This window comes from Orbicella franksi, chromosome 12 (genome assembly GCF_964199315.1).
Source record: "Orbicella franksi chromosome 12, jaOrbFran1.1, whole genome shotgun sequence".
Lineage (NCBI taxonomy): Eukaryota > Metazoa > Cnidaria > Anthozoa > Scleractinia > Merulinidae > Orbicella > Orbicella franksi.
This window is the reverse complement of record NC_138156.1, coordinates 3,037,501-3,059,923: the sequence shown is the minus strand read 5'-3', so window position 1 is coordinate 3,059,923 and position 22,423 is coordinate 3,037,501. Positions and strand designations below refer to the sequence as shown.

The 22,423-nt window shown below is 37.3% G+C and overlaps 3 protein-coding genes and 1 non-coding gene across 4 annotated transcripts in view; 1 reads left to right on the top strand and 3 right to left on the bottom strand.

Moving 5' to 3' along the window:
- Positions 1-1,056: 1,056 nt before the first annotated feature.
- LOC145464522 (calcium-transporting ATPase sarcoplasmic/endoplasmic reticulum type-like) lies at positions 1,057-17,827 on the bottom strand. The gene is made up of 28 exons (XM_081448436.1): positions 17,420-17,827; positions 17,186-17,203; positions 16,966-17,048; positions 16,735-16,839; positions 16,494-16,632; positions 13,566-13,646; positions 13,346-13,431; positions 13,180-13,246; positions 12,950-13,038; positions 12,370-12,453; positions 11,834-11,927; positions 9,303-9,433; positions 9,083-9,171; positions 7,634-7,736; positions 7,118-7,273; positions 6,824-6,934; positions 6,524-6,641; positions 6,210-6,310; positions 5,803-5,925; positions 5,658-5,718; positions 5,489-5,561; positions 5,218-5,390; positions 4,602-4,728; positions 3,914-4,202; positions 3,700-3,833; positions 3,317-3,434; positions 2,647-2,758; positions 1,057-2,483 (listed from the first exon to the last, which is right to left on the bottom strand). The coding sequence occupies exons 1-28, from the start codon at positions 17,535-17,537 to the stop codon at positions 2,437-2,439; spliced, it is 3,030 nt and encodes a 1,009-aa protein (XP_081304562.1). The 5' UTR covers positions 17,538-17,827; the 3' UTR covers positions 1,057-2,436.
- LOC145464577 (small nucleolar RNA Z195/SNORD33/SNORD32 family) lies at positions 17,294-17,376 on the bottom strand. The gene has a single exon (XR_014041447.1). It is a non-coding gene; the product is annotated as a small nucleolar RNA Z195/SNORD33/SNORD32 family (small nucleolar RNA).
- A 2,318-nt stretch (positions 17,828-20,145) lies between the features above and the next one.
- LOC145463742 (small ribosomal subunit protein uS10-like) lies at positions 20,146-22,250 on the bottom strand. The gene is made up of 4 exons (XM_081447530.1): positions 22,155-22,250; positions 21,350-21,449; positions 20,714-20,913; positions 20,146-20,250 (listed from the first exon to the last, which is right to left on the bottom strand). Exons 1-4 carry the CDS (start codon positions 22,155-22,157, stop codon positions 20,194-20,196), a joined length of 360 nt encoding a protein of 119 aa, XP_081303656.1. The 5' UTR covers positions 22,158-22,250; the 3' UTR covers positions 20,146-20,193.
- Positions 22,251-22,329: 79 nt separating this feature from the next.
- LOC145463738 (uncharacterized) overlaps positions 22,330-22,423 on the top strand; it is a 4,090-nt gene continuing 3,996 nt past the window's right edge. Inside the window, exon 1 of the mRNA XM_081447524.1 lies at positions 22,330-22,423. This exon is cut by the window's right edge and continues 1,078 nt beyond it. Within this exon, the coding sequence (XP_081303650.1) occupies positions 22,380-22,423 (44 nt within the window). The 5' untranslated portion in view covers positions 22,330-22,379.

Sequence of the window (22,423 nt, the reverse complement as noted above, 5' to 3'; positions counted from 1 at the left end):
TACCTAAATTCCGAAAGTTGCCGTGGCGCAGTGTTCATACCGGCGACCCGAGTTCGAGCCCTCGTAGGGTCGCCTGTCATAAAGTTTTTTTTACGTTGGTTTACTTAATAAAAAAATTTCGCAGTCTCTGCCGGACACGGAGTATTTTAAAAACCTGTCAGCCTGCCGGACATGTAGCCACAAAAAATAACGAACTTCAAACACGTCACATAAGGATCGAAAAGTACATTTTCCGAATCTATTCTCTCTGCATTGTATTGTCGCACTTTGCAAGTCTATTAAACTCTTTATCTTTTTCATAAGAATATAGTTTATAAGGACACCAGGGCTGAAATTTGCCAAATTTTTAAGAATATTTTAAGAATAACCCCTCGGCTAAGATTTTGAAAAGAATATAACTTTGTTTGTTGAAAATAACTTTCCCGTAACTTTCTCTAAACGGCAAAACGAGCTAAAAGGCAACAAAAACATCACTAGCCGTATGCTCGATGCTACATAACATTTTTCGAAGAAGTTGTGTGCGTCATACCAGGCTTTCATGTCTGCAGGCTAGCTCCAATCATGATTACTTTACCACCATCCAGACACCAAATACATTCGGAAACAGAAATGTCATGCGCATATCCGCAAGCATATTTTGAGCCTAAAATCGGCAGAAAATAAGAATATTCAGCCTGTGCCGGAAAAAAAAAAAAATTCTTATGAAAACAGAATGTAAGTTTGGTTGATAATTATTCAAAAATAGAATGTTTCGGGGACAGAATTAGGAGAAAGCAGTTTACGTTAAAGATCGGTAGTTTTGGACGAAATTCCGACGGCAAAGATGCAAACTTTCCGAAATTGCGACGTGAAAAGGTTTGAAACTCAGACGGGGAGATTAGGAACCCCCTAACAGGGCCTCAGTAATGTATTTTGAACATTGTTTGTACGATGCGAATGGTCAACCCTCGCTCCCAGCGTCTTTCCAACGTGGGTGAAGATGAAGTAAAATACTGACACTCAAGTTGGTTTCTGCGCACAAAACACAGGTATACACCCTGATACACATTTTCATGAAAGTCGACTTTTAATGAACCATTTGTTAAAGGGCAAAAGTAAAGTACGAAAGAACAATCATTGTAAGGAATGGTAATTTCCTTTGCACTAGGTGGACGTCAAGCGTACTAAAACCACACAGCTTCAGGATATAAAGTCATTACAGCTGCATCAAACTAAGTTTAAAAACATCTCAGATACCAGTTAAGACAAACTCACTAGAAACCCCGTTTATCAACAAGCTTACATATTAAACGCAATACAAAACTTAAAACGTGGAGCTTTATTCTACGAGTAGTGTTTGCCAGCAGTAATTCTCGTTCGCCTTGACAATTTGGCTGTTGCGATGGTTTCTGTTATAGGATAAATGTTTTCCAAGAAAATACTGAGCTTACTCAGTTTTATCAAAAATGAAGATAAATACATCGAACAATGTGAAACAACAGCTCTTCGAGTCCTGGGCATTTAAACTTCTAAGCAAATTGCGGTCAAATTACAAGCATGTTTAACTGGCCTACAAAGAGGGGCGCTGTTACCCTGTTCCATGTGTTCTGAAAGTTGGAGGCAATGCGAAAAACGACGAGACAAAAAATCTCGTTGTGATCGTGCTGCTCCTTAACAGACCGAACGCATTGAACATGTTAGGGTGCTATACTCCCCACATAAAAATTGTTCCTAGTGTCACATGAAGAGGTCTTGTGACCAATCAAACTAACAGTCAGTTACTGGATTAAGAACTTTCATATATTACATATATGTTGGTGGCATCCACACCTTTTTATTTAGAAAGCAAGACATCCTCATTTCCACCCCAACCCAATCATTGGGAATGGGGAACAGGGATGCCTGAAAGGCATTCCACTTTTCAAAACAACATTTCATAAAAAAGACTAAAATGTCAATGGATTTCCCATTCCTAGAAGCCAATCCAAAGATTGAAGTTTGGACTGATTGATGCAAAAAAAACCTACCAAGATCCTTTAGCACTGAAGAAAAATTAGACTTAAATATATAAATTAAAGGCCCTAGGGCCCGGACGGAAATGCTGCTGTCGTTATATTATATGCATCAAACCATGAGTTATCTTGTCTTTGCAAGAGAAAATCGCTCGGTAGAACAAGATAGTGTCAACTGAATTAATTTTCCGATTGCTATAAACCAATCAGCAGAACACAGCACAGGCAATCATGAACACACTGTAAGTTGTCCAGTCATGTGAGTCAGGAACCTCTGCTCCATTATTCGTGAGTTAGGACACTTCTTGAAATGAGGATTATGGCTTTGATAGTTCATTGTTCCCAGGAGGAACCACAAGAATGTTTTACAGAGTGCAGTGCTCCTCAGAACTGTGACCCACTTCTGGTATATCAGTTACACGCATGACCGGCATGCTGTCAGTAATCAGTCAGATTTTGCTTTAGCTTGCGGAGGAAGATGAGGAGCTTCAGCTGGCAATAAAAACAATACAACTGATCAGAACACAAAATTTACTCACCACAATACTTTGTATATCATCACAAAACTGCCGTGCTTAGTGCAGCTGTTAATTCAGAGTTATTATCTAGAAGTGGTCACATAAAAGACAGTTTCCACAATATTAAATGTATCTACCTATGTGTCTTGAGACAAACTTGAGAACTTCATCGAGTATGATAACGGGAAAGGAGAAATAGAGAACTGCGATCCATTCATCCCAGTTCAAAGGTGTGATGCGGAAAATAGTCTGCAGGGAAAACAACAAAAGCAAGATTATCTAGTACCAAATAAATGAACCAATGAATGATAATAATCATTATTGAAGATGCCAACTACACCAAGAGTTAGTGTGGACAATGTAGCCAAGGCTTTTTACTCATGTGCCCATTATGCTCGATAATAACAATTTTTTTTATAAATGTAAGGCTGGGCTGAGAGTATGAAGCTTGTGGAAAAATATTAGTAAAAAGTTATCCAGCTTCTTCTTTACATTTGCATAACCATATACTATAGCTGAACCTGAGACAAACAAGCCATATTTCCTGATGGTCAGTGGTCGGATAGAATGTCAGGATTTCAAGACTAGCGCCTTAAACATTTTGCCTTCACTGTTGTAAAAACCTGATTAATTATTAAAGGTGTCATTTATATCTAGTGTAATCACTTATATCTACAGCACATGTATTTATTTATATGTCATATTTTTTAGATAGGAGACCTTTATATTGGGTTAACCTCCTGGTCCTCCTTGTCAAATATGTTATATTTGAAGAAGCATTATTATTATTTACATTATGATACTTACATTGGTAATCTTGAAGTAAAGTATGACAAAGTGCATGATAAATGAAGCGATAATTGCCGTAATGAGAGAAGGATTCCTCCAGGGTGGCATGACAAAGAGACTTTGATTTTCACTCAAGCTGCAAATCAATGATGAAATCATAAATATTGGCCGTTTTTCTTAAGTTGTGTAGATTAAATTAAGACAGCTGCTTAAACGTTATTGCAAAACTGATCTAGATGTTAAGTTAGTTTTTTCTACATTTAAGGTTAGAAACATGTTCAGCATGAAAGATTCTGTGCCGCAGGGTCTCCATTCCTGTGTCGTTTGTAAATTCACACACTTACAAATTCTTAACCTCTCTCCTTTACATAACAAGGGAATGTAAGTAAATATGCACCCACCTGTTAAGAGCATTGAACATTTCTATTGTGACCAGCACTGATAGGGCCATGGTCATGGGATGAAGGTCGTTAAAAATGTTACACTCAACACCAACAAAGCTTGTAGGATCTGTTGTACACTGCATGTGGTGTGTCTAAACAACAGAAACAATATTTCTTTAGTTAAATCTCAAAGCTGGTAATCCCAACAATGGGTTATAGCAGACATACTTACCAACTGGTAATAAGTTACTTTAGGACCATTCTCATAAAACATGAACCACCATGCCGAGGCAGCAACAGTGGCAGCTCCAACATAGATTCCAATAGCCATGTATCTAAAGAAGAGCCAGCCACTGATGAGAGCTTCCTTAGCCTTGCGTGGAGGCTTCATCATAATGTCTACATCAGGAGGGTTGAAGCTAAGTGCCGTAGCAGGGGGTCCATCTGTCATGAGGTTCACCCACAGAAGCTGGACTGGAATGAGTGCTTCTGGCATTCCCAGGGCTGCAGTCAGGAAGATGCTACAAAAACAAGATGTTAACAGTAAGCAAACACCTTAAATGTCATCACCAGTTCTATGAACAGGCAAGATAAAATGAGTGCTCTGATTGGTCATTTCAAATTTTCAAAGATGGTGACTGTTTCACCTTCAAACTACACATGATCTTGAAGAAATTACAAGCAATATTAATGCCTTAGATTTTCACTTTAATTCACCCCTTTCTGTATGACAAAAACCAAATCTTACAGCTCCATAACAAATTAATGCCAATCTAAGTAATGTTTCTTTGACTTGGAGTATCACTGTAGAAGATAACTTCAGAATCTTCACAAGTTTCATGTTCTCTGGGTAGCGTTTATTGAAAGAAATACTCTTAGAGTCTTTATATACCCAGAAGTATACACATATGGACACTAACCTGACAACTTCTCCAATATTTGAGGAAATCAAGTACCGAATAAACTGTTTTGTGTTGTCATAAATAGATCTTCCCTCTTCCACAGCAGCCACAATAGTTGAAAAGTTGTCGTCAGCTAATACCATTTCTGATATCAAGTTAAGGCTCATCACGTGCTGTTTACATCAATATTGAACTGTGTAATAAACTAAGCAGGGCAATCAGAATGTCACTGTCCTCCCAGTAGTAATGTGGTGCAGTGTCAAGCATGAAGTCTGACAGGAATCAAAGAGAAGACCTCTGTGAAAACTGCAGAGCAGCATGCTTACGACAAAGTCCACAATTAACACTCCGAGAATGGATTGACTTTTACATCATTTTGCTCTACTTCAGACAGTGTAAGTTGTCTCGTCTTTGTAAAAAGAACTTGACATATAAGGCAAAAAACTGAGTCCCATTATCAACAGACTGGACTCCACACATTTCATACAGCTCAAATCAGAAGAGTTTGTTTACATCAACAAATTTTTTTTGTAATCACTTCTGTGATTCTCATAGGCTTTCTTGTGATCGCATATTGATTAAGTGTGGAGACATTTGATGTTGAAATGTGGGTGACAAGCATGCAAAAGGATACCAGAAGCAGACTTTGCCACAGCTGTTCCAGATCCCATGGCGACTCCAATCTCTGCCTTCTTCAATGCAGGGGCATCATTAACACCATCACCAGTCATGGCTGATATTTCACCCTCCCCCTGAAGGTACTCCACAATCTTACTCTTGTGTGCTGGCTCTACTCGTGAAAACAATCTACAAAGAAAAAGTCCACCTTTGTTAGGAGAAAAACGGATATGGAGTGCTAATAATGCACAGGATACCATCAAAACTTTTCATAGAAAGGAAATCACCTTGCATTCAAACAAGCTTCTCTCTGTTCCTCTTGAGTTAACTCATCAAACTCACGGCCTGAGAAAGATAATCCTAAGAAGAGAAGATAAACAAGCTGTTAACTTATGACTACCCAAATTTGTGTACATATTTATGAGTCAGATTTCAAAATTAATTTTATTGCAGTACCTGTTGGGTCTTCAGTAGGTCCAAAGACACCAATTCTTCTACAAATGGCTTCAGCAGTTGCCTAAACAATAAAGAAAAGTGACATTCACAAAGATGATCAACTACAAATTCCCACCACTAAGACAATATCTCATAATCGGAATACCTTGTTGTCTCCAGTAATGACAATAACCCTGATTCCTGCATCATGGCATTTCTCAATTGAACCTTTCACTTCTAATCTAGGTGGATCCAACATGCCCGCCACACCCACAAATGTCATGTTGCTCTGTAATTGAAAAAAGTTTGTGTGATGAGTCATAGAAGAGCAGACTTGACACAAAAGAACACACAAAATGTGTCGTTTGTTAATTTATCACAAAATAACAAGCTCTAAAATGCTACTTATAACACGCAAGTGATTTTTCCCAAAACAGCAGTAGTATTCAGCATGGCATATGGGTGTTTCACTTATAACAAGTGAAGGGGAATCCACATTTTCATCATTCACTACTGCATATCTAGTCATTCACCAAACTCTCAACTATGTTAAGATACATGACAAGTGCACACCTCATACTCTGCAAACTTTTCAGAGTTCTCAAGATCCATCTTGCTGGGCAGGATAGGCTCATCAACTGTTGCCAGGGCAAGGCAACGAAGTGTGTCTGCACCTAAAGTGATAATTTAATCAAAGGTCAGTGGCATGTTTAAGACACAGAGTAACTGAATATCTGAGAATCTTCTCACAAGTAAATAAATGTTATACACTGGATCAGGAATACCAAGACTGTAATCATTGATGAAGAGCTCAGGTGAAACACGGAAAACATCACTTCCAGTGAATCCACAGCATTAAATGCAAACTAGTTAAAACCAATACAAACCTGTTCCATAAGTTTTCACTAGATCCAGAATCTGCTGTTTGGTTTTTGGTGTCAGGGGTTGCTTCTTGCTACCAACCCTAATATAGTTACATCTTTCAATAATTCCTTCAGGAGCACCCTGTCAAGAAAAACATCCAAGGGTAAACTTTGTAAGATTTAATAATCCACTTTATCACTATGGCTGTCGCAGATGGATACCTATATAACAGGAACTAGAGTGTGCCTACCAACTACACTTAACACTGTCCGAGCACACACAGTGTTGATCCTACTTAGTTTTAGAATTTTACTTGTTTTTACCTTGACAAACATCTTTGGATTCCTTTCATGGACCGAGTTTGGCCCGTCAATTCTAGGAGTACAGTACACACTCATTGACTTTCTGTCACGGGAGAACTCCAGGGTAAACTCCTGCAAAAACAGAGTGACAAATGATGATGGATATCAATGTCCATGAGAATTGCTAACAAAAACATTTTCCTATTTACTTTCTAAGACATCCTCAAAACAAGTTGTTAAACAGTAGTTGAATATTCATACATTTTCCATGACCACAATGGCCATAAAACCAAAATAAACGACTAATATTATTACCTTGTTAAAGTGAGACTTGATGTCTTCATTACAGATGTGTGCTAGTTCAGCTTTAGACTTTCCAGTCAGATTTGTACCAAACACATTGAGCTTCTCCACTAAAACTGTTAGTGCAGTTTCTGTCGATTCACCAACTTTTTCATAGGCATCTCTTACCTAACATCAAGTAGTAAGACAGCTTGTAGTTATGCAATGTCAACAGACTTTTCCGAGTGTTAGGAGTTACAAAGAGAGTAAAGTTCTGACGGTAATTTCCCAGAAGTGGCACAAAAAATAGGATTGTTAAGCCACTTGATTTTATGGGAAGCTAAAATATATTCTTCACTGGATCAGTTGACCAATCTTGTAATCATTGAGATAATCTCAGGTGAAACACGGAATAGCATCATTTCCAGTGACAGGATTAGAAAGACAACAGTGCATAAGTAAATTGTTGCCACCTCATCACTTTCTGTCCTTATTGCGCTATGGGCAACATACTCCTAAACATGAAAAAAGATACAGTCTAACACTTACTGTATTGTAATCTACACTGGAATCATTGCACATGGCACAAATTGTAGCAAATTCTGGAAGGGCTTCAAAATCCTGAGGATCTATTTTCTTTCCATTCAAGGTTCTGGTCAGGAATAAATTTGTGAACACAAAGTGAGTCTACTATTAGATCGACATGGATACTTTGATGTAAGGGAAACCTATTACAACATAGGAAACGACATAGGTGAACATTATGACAAAAATCACAGTTTGAGTGGGACCAGGTGTAAATTAAGTTTAGAGCTCAATTGGAATATAAACTTGCATGAACTTGCTTTGACACAGTTGATTTTAAAACTTCACATTCACGTTGTCTCTACATGGAAGTACATGGTGATGACAGAAAGGAGAGATTAAGGGCTGCAAAGCAGTAATTTTTGAAATAGCAGGCCTGCGTTGTTTAACAACAACAACAACAACAACAACAAGCTTTACTACCAAATAGAAAAAAAGTTAAACTTTACAATATAATATATTGATACAAAAAAGAGGTAATGTTTACTCAGGATAACTATAAAGTTAATTGAGCTGAGTAAAACTAAGTAATGTTCAAGTACAGGAGGTAGCATGGCAATAAAGCTTGATGAATGCAATTAATTAGTCAATAATAAAGAGACGAAAAGAAGAAATAAATAAATAAATAGATAAAATAAATAAACAAATACCAGCTGAAAACTCATGAACAGTAAGACTGTAAGGTGTTTAGCTTGACTTTGTTTTTAAACGTTTTAAGGGGGAGGTTTTTAATGCTTTCGTCAAGGTGATTCCAAACTTTTACAGCTGCAAAGCAAATGTTGAATTTACCATAGTTTGTTTTGATGGTATTGATGTAATAGGTTGATTTAGAAGCAAGCCTGGTATTGTATGAGTGTACAGATGCTACTGTTTGAAAGAAATTTTCAAAGGAAGATGGAAGAAGATTATAGTAATAGTGATACATGAGGAGTGCATTGTGAGGGGTAACAAGATCAGTTAATTTAAGGATCTCTAATTCCATAAAAGGAGGCTCAGAGTGTTCATCTGGTTTTGAAAAAGTTATAGTACGTATAGCTCTCTTTTGAAGAGTTATTGTTTGAACGGTGGATGGCACTATCCAATAGATAAAACACTATCCAGTGGAGATTGTGGTTTTTTTTGTCAACGCTTATCCACTGGATAGAGTTGTCTACCTTTAGAACAACTAGCACCCGATACACAAAGCAAAATGCATGCTAAAAAGTATACATACACTTCACCAGAAGGTGTATAGGTCATCTCTGCTACTTTGAATTAGCAGGCCCGGGTTGTTCAAAGGGTGGATAATGCTATCCAATGGATACATCACTATCCAATGGACAATGCCATTTATTTTGTCGAAACTTGTCCACGTTGCAAACTACTGGGGCCAGATACACATAAAGCAAAATGTATGCTAAAAAGTATACATACATGTCACCGGAAGGTGTATAGGTTGTCCCTGCTACTTCAAATTCATGGAATGTTGCATGATCTCTCCTGACATCACTCAGAATAAAGAACTAGACCACAAGCAAAGATAAAAAAAAAAGATATGAGAATGGTTATATTTTATTTGTGAATCACTACTATCATTCTCTGAACAAACAAGATGGCAAGTGGTAAACATCACTTGACAAAATTCCTTTATTACCTTGTGGACAGACATCTGATTTGTGGTCAGTGTCCCTGTCTTGTCTGAACAAATGACAGATGTACAACCAAGTGTCTCCACAGAAGGAAGACTGCGAACAATGGCATTTTTCTTGGCCATTCGATGTGTACCTAAGACAAAATAGCAACAAATAGGTTTGTTTCATGGATCTTTTAATGACAGTTCTGACAATTTGTGACCCTATTTTGGAAAAAGTGGTTAAAGGTGAAAAGAGAAAAACGCGTTTATTCACGTTTCAGACCAAAACGAGTTTAAACACTGTTTAAACGGGCTAAAAAAACGTTTAAACCTGTTTACAAAATGTTTTAAAGCGTTTTTCCTTAGGCGAATGTTTTCTTTTAATGAGCATTTAAACGCAATAATTTATTTAACGGTAAAGCTGTTATGACAGATTATTCAGCATTATCGTTCCCACGCCTTTTGAAATCATGGCGTTATTAGAATTATCATGCCAAGCTGGTTTACTGAATGGTATGTAAAACTTATTTTCGCCATCATTCTCAGTCAAAGTGGAAACTTACTGTTTTGGTGAAAATACAAAATAATGATATGAACGCTTCTTAATATCGTACTAAAAATGTAGTGTAAGTTATGGTCTATACAGTGAGCCAAATGCACGAGTCTTCAGCAACAATACACAATACACTTTACATTACCATTTCCGAGAATACGCCAACGTAACTTCATGCAATTTACGAAAAGAAATGTGTTGCTAATTTTCTTGTCGAAAATATTTGCACGTAGCTACAATCTGCTACAATTCTGCAACACGCGGGAACGAGTGTGACTTTCACTTTGCGATATCACAGGGAACCTTTGTGCTTTAATTAGCCTGTTCATATTTATGGCATAAAACTAAATGATTTACCTGTGTGTTTGTGTCTTTCTTTGGTTGTCTTGTGAAGTATTTGCATCACGCGGAGACGGCCGTTTCTCCATGTGATCGATTCAATTCATGCGCGGCGACAGATGAGTGTCTCGAGTTTCAAGTATTAACTACATTTCAATTTTCTCCCCTGTTAAACAGAGGGCCGAAACTGTAATTCACAGCATAATGTTTGTAATGCAAAGGAGAACCACAGTTTTTTTCTATTTGAAAGAAGTTTACTATTTCATGCAGCATTGCAAGCTGTCAGCACACGAAAACAAACTCTGTATCCATCAAGGTTGATTTGGATCGGCTAACCGTGTTGCCTTGCATTGCTGTCTCTCAGTTACTATGTTGTTCTGTTGCTCCAAGCAAACTCAACAGATTGAATAATTGGTCATATTAATCGACTAGCCAATAAAATTTGCCTGTTCCCACGGTTAATATCTCACATAAAAAGAATGTGTCTTCGCGTTTGCGAGCGGCATGAAATAAACAAAAAAATCGCCAATTGTTTCGGAGCGGTCATCGAAGACGGTTGTAAACAGGGGGGTTAGATCACGTTTCATGAAAATTAGAAAGTTCCTTTCACAATTCGTGGGAAATAAAAATACCCATTTCATGCACCACGAAAAAAGTTTCTCCTACCTTCACAAAATTATTCTCGCTTAAGCTTCCTACAGAAGATGTAATAAAAGCCGGGATTAATTCAATTATCGCGCCAATTCTCCTCGTCCATTGTTTTTCGTTCAGTTGCCAGTAGCTTTTGCTCAAAAATGTGCAGTTTTAGGTGGTTGCATTCCGCAAAAGAATTGTGGAAAACTTTGGCGTGAATTGAGAAACTTGCATTTTCCCCTCGAAAAATGGGCGATTGTTGAGACAGAAATCGGGTTCATGATCATTCACACGCACTCTCGATACGTTCGCGTCAAATTACAGTGCACATGTACATGTACGCGACGAAGGCGAAGTCTGCCCGTTACAAATGTTTGCTGCATATATACATATAGACCTCTCTTTTTGGATAACTGAGATAAAAAGGACTCATCTTAAGTGGTATGTTTACTAAATAGAATCAAGGAATTTGCAACCTTAGCCTAAAACACGTTTGTTATTGCTTATCTCTTTCTTTAGCTTTTCCTTCATTTAAAAATCTTGACGAGAATGAGCTTGTAATGTCTCTTTCAATTGCAACCAACGTCTCGAATGCAGATCAAATTTGTCCAACACAAACACGAACCATATATAGTTGCAAATCTGTTCACTTTCTTCCAGCCACAATCGAGGAAAATTTAATTTAATCGGAAACATCGCTCGTCACAATCAAACACAACAATACCGCTAATTTATGAGCAAATTTCATTCCAAAAAAGCTTCGTAAACTAACCACAATATAATTATCGGAGTATTAAACAGAGAAAATTTTGCACTGGTGTTTAAACGCGCAGAAATAGTGTTTAAACATGTATCCAAAGCATTTAAATGAGTTTAAACACTTTCGTTTTAAGGCGTTTAAACGCCATTTTGGCAATTCACCTTTAACCACCTTTTCCAAAATAGGGTCACATTTAGTGATTCATTTTTACAAAGAGCTAGTGTTAATGAGCTAGGCTGTTGAAATCTGCAAAAGCCTGGTTCTTACCCAGTGCAAGGCAAGTTGTTATCACAGCTGGAAGACCTTCAGGAATTGCTGCTACAGCTAAGGCAACTGCAATTTTGAAGTAATAGATGGCTCCCTAGAGAAACAAGTCAAATACAAAAAAATTTAGAACTAACAAAGTGTGCAAAGAAAGTTGTGTCCAATAGCTTGGGACTAGTGGATTTTGTAGTCAGACTAGAGGATTCTGTTCTTCACTTGCATGTCTTAGCCAACAAGCAAGAGAGGTTTTCACTGGAAAAATTTGGAGACATTCAAATTCCAGAAGTACTGGAATTCTTGGAGGCTCATGGGAATGACTTTCAGGCTAGTATATCTTAGGAGCAAACTAAACTAAGAATCTATTTTAACTGCTACTTTTACTAGTTTAAACAAAATCTTAATAGATATTAAATTATGTAATATCTTTAAGTTTGTTATGGCTCATGACTAATGAAATGATGGGTTGATAATTCAGCAGAGTAACATCCTCATAGATGTCGAAGTCCCCACCCTTAGCCCTCTTATTTAAAAGTACTTACTTTTATCCAAGAGCCACCATGGACTGGATCATTGAAGTGGCCAATATTGATAGCCCATACTGCAATACAAATAACTGTAATTACCTTTAATAGATGAGAAAAAAAGGAGAAAACACTGGTGTTACAAACAGTTTAATTACAAAGGTCCATTATTTCAAAGAACACTTCCTCGGCATCTTTCAACAATGCAAACATTGTGTGACACTTAATGCCAGCCGATTTCCATAAAATAAAATTTCTAAAATGTGGCTCCCAAGGTATCTAAGATTTGTTGACCATCACTTTGACAGGGGTTTACAAACAAATGTAGGGAAAGAAACTATTTTTAATATGACAGTCGGCAGATCTTGGGTTTGCAGAATGCAAAAGTTATGATTAACAATTTAAAATCTGATGTCATAACAGTAATGTTAAGATTTTACTTCGTAAGTTACCCTTCTTCTGTTAATTCTACTGTGTATTTAAAGTCATGTCCCTAATTATGGTGCTGCATTCATGAACACAATTAACAGATACAAAGCCGTAGCTGTAAACAACCTGACCATTGCAAGATTTGAAAAGATATATCTGGCCACAATACCTTTGACAATTGTTGAGCAAACTCATCAAGTTTCTGCTGTAATGGTGTTCTTTCCTCGTCAGTATCAACCATTTCATCTCGGATCTTACCTGCAAATTAACCAACCATGTTTTTATCACGTTACTGAAGGAATGACAGAGATAAAACTCATCACACAAAATAAAGAATGGTCATGTGCTTATTTACAATATTATCCAAAACCTTTTTCATAAAACAAACAGTCTTTTTACCAATCTGTGTGTTAAGACCAGTTCCAATGACTACGCCTGAAGCTTTTCCAGCAGCAATGTTTGTACCCTAATAGTAACAATTAAAGACAGAAGTTAGCAAGGTTAACTGTGATCCACACTGGAATGACATGAAAGACAACACTTAAAGATAGAAAACACAATTTACCGAAAACAGCATATTAATCTTGTCTTGATTGACAGCTTTAGGGTCAGGGATGGGTTCTGTATGTTTGATGACACTGATACTTTCACCTGTTTGGCAAAATATTAACATTGAGTCTTTTGCATTATTTACTTTCAAACAACAAAGCACCTTAATCTTTTTCACCGTAAGATTAATTATCAATCAAGGTCCTCAAGAGAAAGGAACATCACAACCAGCCTACCTGTTAGAATTGATTGATCCACTCTGAGAGTTGTAGATTTTATTGAAGTTATCCGAATGTCAGCTGGAACTTTGTCACCAACTGTAAAATAAAGGATCAAATCTAAGTACATAATGCACCTCAGAAAAATGAGCCCATTGTTACCACAAAGGTCAACATTCAACAACACTACCACAAATCTAACATTCACTGAAGTAGTCATGGGCACCAGGCAAATTGACTGGTTGTGAGGATGAGTTTGCCTGCCTGGTTTGACCATCTAGAGGAAAGTTTTTCTCCTATTGGTGGTCAAGTTCAAGTAGTTTTGCCCGCCTGTGAAAACCAGTTGCCCTTCGCTGAAAACGTTAATGAAATCCCTGGTACAGATGAGATTCTTCAGCCTAGTCAAGATCATTAAGAGTAAAAGGAATGAAACCAAAACAATAATTGTATAATGAACCACTGTCACAATGAACACATTTTTCTGTCCCTTGTGTTAGTTTGTTACATCAGGGTTTCACTAAATGTGACATATGCTGTAAAACAGTATGGGGATAGACGTTTACACTATCATGGTAACTGGTGGATTATATACATCCATGGCACATACAGATGTCACTTAGTAATGCTAATTTGTAAAAAGAATAGACCTTTTCCAAGTTGCCTTGTGTCTCTGTTTCAAAATGAGTCCTTGTGCAAAACCTTCAAATGAAAATGAGTTTGATTTACATGAAAATAAACTTTCAGGCAGAGCACATTTTCATACGAATGGTTTCGCACAAAGACTCGTTTTCACACAGACACAAAAGCGAACTCGGAAATGACCTATTGAATGTCAATTTCCACAAGCAACTTTTAAGACTTTCAAAGGCAGTAAATAGTAGAGTCCAATGACAGTTGGGTCTGATATACCCCTTATCCTACACCTTTCTTTAGTTTTCTATTTTTTGTACAAAGTTTTTAAGATGATTTTCTTATTCCTGATATCAATAATTTTTAAATTTAACAGCATGGATGAACATATTTCACTAATAACACCAACTGAAACACCCTTTCTTCATTTTTGAATACAAGAAATATGTCTAAGGCATCTCCAAGCCTTGACAATGAAACATTGGTAAGGAAAGTTGTTGTTAAGTTTCTTTCATAAATTAATATTTCTAGCAAACTTGGCCACCAAGTTTTTTTAAACAGTTATCCTATTTTCTAAAACCTCTATCTCCATACTTACCATTCATACATGCAATTTATTGAAAATTTCAATAACCCACTGAATCAATGAAGTAAAAGCATTTATTACAAGGTTTTCAGAACTAAAGCTGAAGAAAAAATAGATTTCTTGATAACCTAGACGTCACTAAGACCAAAGTTAGAACACAAAAAAGAAGTATAAACTTAAAACTTTTGTCATCAACTAGCTAGCCTGGAAGGAAAACTCATTATCTCTCCACTGCCATTCTCAAAATATGTTACACTTTCAAAACCACTTTCAATAAAATAACTTCAGCATGTGTGGTTTCATGATTGTAATCAGAACATCCATGAGTTAACAGATAAAAACATAATACATATGGAGACACAGCTGCATCAAAAGAAAAATATACCCATTTCAAAACAATGTCAAAGGAATCAACATTTGATGTGATACTAATCTCGAACATGCAAATGAACATGGCCTTTTGCATTTTTTAGTTATCATATAGACATTTGAATTTATTCCTTGGGTTTCCTTGATCATTACGGTTCAACAGCAAATCTGGGTTAACCTTTAATTACTGTGGTCTGTCTAAATTTTGTAATAATAGAAATTAAAAGCTTCTTTTTCAACAGAGTGTGAGCTTGGAATGGATATTGCATTGTTTTATAATTCAGTGAAGCATTTTTTTTTTAATAAAAAACTCCAGCCACAGGGGATTTACAGCTATAAACAGCTCATCACAGAGATGCAAAAAAGGGCCAGCTTGCCAAAAGCTGGTACGATATTATTAAGATCACTGCATGAGGAATGCTTTTGTTGGGTGACAATACATACAGGATAAGGCAATTTTCAAAATTTTTGCATTTTGCCAAGAATTCAGCAAAAAAAAAAAAAACATTTCCATTGCTGTCATGAGGCTAAACTGTCCTGTGGGTATATTAAATTGGTCTTACATTCTGGCAAGAGCTCACTTTAAAATAACAGAAAATAAACAGACAAAACAATAGCTAAATTTTACCTCATTCTACACACAGCCTTCTCTCTGGAACACTGAAAATTATATATGCATGCAAGAAATTCATGATCCACGAATTATGTTTAACACTGCAAACAGCAACTCCATTGCTGTTGGGAAAGTGGACTTAATTGCAGATACAACCAAAGAATGATATCAACCTAGGAATTTTGTATTCAAATAAAACTCAATAGCTGAACTATGCAATCTACAGTCCAAAATCACTTAGGGTGTGATGACCACGAAAGATTTACTAATCTGGTCTTTCTTAACCCATGGCTAGGTTTTCTCAGTAATAAGACAACTGGCCTCAAGATGAGCCTCAAGAAATGAAAAAAAAATTATGCAAATTGTTCCAAAATGCATGCACTTAAGGATTAGGGCTTTTATGCAGTTTTGAGTTAAGAATCAAGAAAACAAAATCACAATATAAATTTTACACCCCTTTGAAAGACAATTAATCCTTTCCTGGATTTAACCTTTGGTAGTTTAAATTATATTGCTTTCTTAACAGATAAGAAAGCAAACAGGTAGAAACCTTAGTTTCCCTTACTAATTTAACGACTGTTTGCCAAAGGCGAGATTAAATGAGATACGATTTTCTCCAGAGTGGGTGTAAACAACTTTGCTGAAGAGAACAGTAGTGTGTTTTCGCTGTTCTGGAATAAAGAAGGCGCCCGTCTCCAAGCGAGCGTGAAATAACACGAGAATTGCATAATCCCTTCGAATTACCTACCGGCAACTTCTACGATGTCTCCCGGAACCAAATCCCTTGCTTTTATTCTCTGAATTCCTGGTTTGTTTTGTCTCAACACTTTTGCTACTTCTGGTTCATATTCCTTTAAAGCTTCGATTGCACTTTCCGCGTTTCTTTCCTGAAAAAAAAAAAAAATTCATTAAGAAACTACGCCGTCAAATTGTTGTCAGAAATGAAAACCGCCATGGCTGGGAAAGCTAACGATTGGAGAAGCACTCACTTGCCAAACACCAATGATTGCGTTTATTATCAGAATAACAAGAATTACGAATGGTTCTACAAATGCTGTGGTTCTGTCCTCCCCTTCCTCGAACAACGCCAGTACCTGGACAATAGAAAAATCAAGTATGGCAGATCAAGAACATGGCTGATCAATCGATCGCATACGTACAGCTCATCAATTTATTGTAACAGAAATACGAGTGTATTTGTAATGAGTAAATAAACTTACGAAAGAAATCACTGCTGCTGCCAGAAGAATTTTTATAAGTAAATCATCGAACTGCTCTAATACAAGCTTCCAGAGTGGCTTGCCTGAAAATTAAATTACAAAGACCATGAGTCGAAGATGCTGGAGGGAGCAAACAGCTGATATTTTCTACGTAGAGCCAAGTCAAGAACTCTACTGGAAACATAAACAATTAACTTCGCGTTTTCGACACGAAACTCACCTTCTTCCGCTGGAAGTTCTGTCGTTTCATGACATGAAATGAGACAATTGAAAGATCGTTATTAGCGCTTAAAAGAGTCTTTAAACTTGTAACCAAAGATTAGAGGAAAGTCTCTCAGATGGTAGTGCATGATCGGAATAAAATCATACAAAAAGCTATCATATATTTGGATAAATATCATCAACGAGACATCAAATGCGTTAAATCGCTACAGCTGAACAATATCTAGCTTACCGTTTGGTCCGTACTTTTGTTGAGCACGCGAGAGTTCTTCTAAACTCAAACCTTTGGTTTCACTCACGGAGAAATGATCCAAAACTTCCGACGCCGGTAAAGTGTGAGCCAGCTCCATTGTGACACCAACGAGAAAGAATTCCTTCAATATCTACCTTTTAAAGTCTCAGGTGAAAGTTAAGCAGCCAGTGGTCTTTTCGCAACTTAGGTTTCAAACTTAGTAACACATTTTGAGAAAACTAACGCCGTTAAAGGCTTGTATCCGCTTCTAGCAAGCGACCCTTCGTGAATATTGACTTGAACTTCCACGCGGCCTGGACGCGGCTCAAGGTTATTGGTTTAAACTATGTCACGTGATGCACCCTGCAAACGCCAAAACGCCGATGTACTTCCGATTGCCCTCCACTGGATCGTAGTGTATCGACGAAAAGCTAACGTGGCGAAGCCGAATTGACTATCGTAGTTGCCTTTGTTGAGGACAAAAATAAAAGTTGCGTGTCATGGCCAAGTCTTTGATTTTCCAAAAATTTGCTGTGACTGCAAATAGCATGGTGGGTGAGCCGCGCCGGTATTTCCCAGTTCACAGTAACATGGCGGCAAGCGATTGAGTTTCATAATTTGTGACTCTCACAAGTTGTCGCAAGAACACAATTTTTCTCTCACAATCCTAAAATAGTTCTCACACTCACAAGGTATCACAATGGCGCACAAGCGAGTATCAAGTGAGTTAAATCAATCGAATCAAACGGAACGAAAAACTGCTTGAAAACGTACTAAAATCGAACACAATCGAAATCCAATGTTTTGGTGAGTTCGATTACCGAACTCAATCGAACCGATCGAACCAATCGGTTCGATTTTATTCAAAAGAAATAGAATGCACAATAACAGTTCGGCTCAGGCAATAGAACGTTTCGGTAATCAAGCCCGAAGGAACTTCACGAGTTCGATTGTGTTCGACTGAATATGAGGGTTTTGCTTGATATTTTGATCCCTGTCAGTCTCGACAAGGTTATCAATTACTCTACCCAATAACATTTGCAGTGAGCCAATCAGAAGCCTCTCTACTGTCCTGATAACCAGATTTTTTCAAAGTCTATGTTGACATGCTCTTTCTTTGAAAGCGGCTGGTTAATACAAATTAATTGAGATTAAAAGCTAACAGAAATATCTTAGCAAGATTAACACAAACAACAAACTAAAAAAATAAATAACTTTATTGACATGTCAAAATTTTAGCTCACAGTGAAACAGTAAGCTAATTGGAAACACCTATCAACTATACTAATAAGAGTTATAAAATTCCAATCAAAAAAAGATAAATTCTAAGTATATGGGACATGGTTAATTACAGCAAAAGAGACAACTATTTATTATTTTTGCTCATGAGTTGACCTATGCTAAAAAAAAAAGATTAAAATTGCAATCATATAAAATTTTTTCTGATGTAAAAAGTAAGTTTTGTTAGGATATAAAAAAAAAAATAAAAAATAAAATATATTACAATAAAATAATAACTTTATGTAAGTGTCAAATGTATTTAGCAAGGTAAAAAAAACAATTCCTACAATTTTTGCTAATCAGTTCAGTCAAGTTCAGTGTTCTTAGCACACTTTTAAATTTGTTCAGGTTTTCTGACTTTCTAAGGTCTTCACTCAGCTTTGCCCACAGTTTAGGCCCTAGATAGCTTAGGGTGTGTTTGCCACAAGTTACTGTGTTAAACCTGGGTATGGTGAAGTCGGCATTTCTCAGAGCTTAGCAGCTTATATATTTGTTAAACAGTGCAGCTGTAGAAAAAGGGACGATGCTGTTTTTGACCATATACATGATTTAATATGGCACATTTGGCCATTTGCGATAGTTCCTTGTACGAGAGTCCCGCTCTTGCTTCAATCAACTGCACACGTTATCCTCGTTCCTGTATGCGTTTGACCTTGCACGAGTTCTGATGGGCAACAAAAATGCCATACTTTATTTTGAGCACTCTGCATCGACCTACATTGATCTACTTGAAAAAATTGATTTTCAAGAACACTGCAGAGTAAAGAATACATGAGTACACGACGAAAGAAAATGTTTCCAAGTCTTTTTTGAGCAACTTTCGGGGAAATGAAACAATGTGTGCAGTTTTCCCATGCAAGAATTTGCCCCTAAGAAGAATCCCAACTAAACTGATTTTCACTAAATATAAGTTTTATATATGGACTGTGTGCTATCGAACAAGGTCCATATTGCCTGTTTATGGACCGATCCACAGGGCGAGGTCCATAAATTTGCAGAAAAAAGGTTTCATTGGGGTTTGGTTGGTGTGAGCCTGATAGGAGCAGTAGAGCTATGGGAACAGTCCTCTCAATTCCTCACATGGCTCTGCTGCTTGTTTCTGTCTGTCATGCCACAAAACCCCTAGCTACACAGCAGAGTTCTAGGTAACAAAAAGATCCAAGACATCATACTGCTCAGCTTTCAGAGTTTTGGGCAACTAGTCAAGAAAAAAGGTAAGTTAAGGCTGTATACGAGCCAAGTGGACCATCAAGCCACCATCTCTACACCTGGGTGGAGAGAGGCACTGTGAGAGAAAAGTATCTTGCTCAAGAACACAACACAATGTCCCCGGCAGGGCTTAAACCCAGACTGCTCAATCCAGAGATGAGAACAGTAATCATGAGGCCACCACATCTCCCAAAGAAAAACCAATAAATCAAGAAAAACCAAGGAATAATTCAAGGTACATTTTTTCCTCAACATTTTATTGATTGTTGATTTCTTTACACCATTTAAACATCAGCGATGGTCACTTCAACTTCCACACCAGGCTCAATACTGATGGATGTCTGATTAATGCTGAGTTAAGGAAAACAATGTCATAAAGCAAATTTCTTTCCTTTTGATGAGAAAACAAAACTTCTTTTCAACCAAACCAAACAAAAATCCACCGTTCCAAAAATTCACAATAGATCTCATTTGAGTTCTCAGTGTTGGACTGGAACTAGCTTTCAATGGAGGCTCACAAGGAGGAATATCATTTAATGACTACCCGCATTAGCCTCAGTTACAAGCTAGTTCCAGTTGAATACCGGGAATATGAATATGGCCTATTCTGAACAATTTTCATTGAAACAACCCCCACCCTATCTAAATGAGAAAGTGCAGCATTATTTTGTAAAACGGACATTGCAAATGGAAAGGAAGCCAAGTTGAACTCTGTCCCAAGGTTAAAACCAAATATTGCTTTATGAAAATATAAATGCTAAACAGACAAATGTTAACCACAATGTCTAAAAAACCATAGGATACAATTTGCTTGACAATCTCTGAAGGGCTGTGAAGATCAATCAGTCGTTTATGGATCCTCATCTCGTACCTGTCCCAAGTCTTAGAACCCTCTCCACAGGGTGTCTTACGGGTGGTTATCTTCAGGTACTTGGTTGGCATACGGACTGGACCTTTGACCTTTAGCTTCTTGTCTTTTGCCCCACGGATCAGATCAGCACACACTAAAGAATGGAACAGCACAGAGTCAGATGAATCCAGGGTTTTCAAAACAAGTGGGCACCGACACAAGTCACTGGCTACTTAAAGCACTGGAAGAAAATCACTTATGGGTGCTACAAATTTTCAGGGTCTGCACCTTGTACCTCATGCAAGGAGTAATCCACTTAGGCACCCCCCGCCTCCTTTACAAAATCCCCCTGCTACTTTATTTCAATTTGAAATCCCTGGAATCAAATGTGAAAAAACAAACTCATACAGCACTTGACTAGGATACCCTTGTGCTCATTAGCTTCAGCCCCCTCCAACCTCCCGGAAATAAGCCCCTCAATTTATAAGCCCATCCAAAATGATTAAGAAGTTGTATAAGCCAAGGGCTTATAAGCGGCAGTTTACAGTATATCAGTAAGCAACTTGTTCCTTTCTCAAAGTGAGACATACCCTTTTCCAAACTTTTAACATTACGGCTGGTAAGTGTGATACGAATCCTGTGGATCTGAGCCTCCTCTTCAGGAACAGCACCCTTTTCCTTGTATTGAGACTACATGGGAAAAGCATATAAATCTATTTTCAATCTTTATTTTTCGTTCCTCAATTTACATTTTTACAATTAGACTGGCCTGCGGATAGCTAGTACTGGTCTTTCAATCTTAAACCCAATAACAGTTCACTTCTCTTTTCAGTGGACCAAGGCGTCCAAGATTTTTGACAATTTAACACCACCACATTAATCACTGTGACAATACAATGCTGTTTTGAGCAAACACAAAACCTTGTGTTACCTTGAAAACGCATCCAAGGAATTTTGGTTTATATTTATAACAAGATCAACACTTTGACTGATACATAAATTTGATCACATTGTATATTGAGTTTTGCTATGGGGAGTTTTGAAGCCACTACATCTGAGTTCAAAAGAAAATTCCAATCTTGCTAGCAGTTCTCCTTTTAGAGGAACTTAGTACCAAGTTGGAACTTCTTTTTATCGTTTATTTGTGGTTAAATATATAATTCATAACTAAGTGTGCAGGCAATTGTAGTTGCGCGTGACAGTTTGCTCGTTTTACAGAACAAAGATGATGAAAAAGTGCAATTGTTCACAGATGGAAAAAAAGATCTGGGAGGCGATTCAAGTGCTGCACAAGAACCAAGCATTTACATTATTGAACAATTATTAGCAATAAAATAGATTCATTTCCGGTTATTTATAAATTTAAGCTTTCTTTATTTAACACTTTTAACCTACCATACTGTAAAATGGCCGACTTATTCACGACGAACAGCGGTGAGCCAAACTCTTTCAAACAAAATGGCGGAGAGAGAAAGATCGTAGCACGTGGTCTGTTTTTATACTTTGCGGTGCGAGAGGTACCATGGGTATTTCGGCTTCGGACACAGTCCTCTTTGAAAATCAAAATGGCGCAAAAGTTGTTGATCGTTGCCAAGTTGTGATGGTTGTGTTTTGTGAAACATGAGTCGCAGTGTGAAAGATTTACGAGAGCTTATCAACGTTTC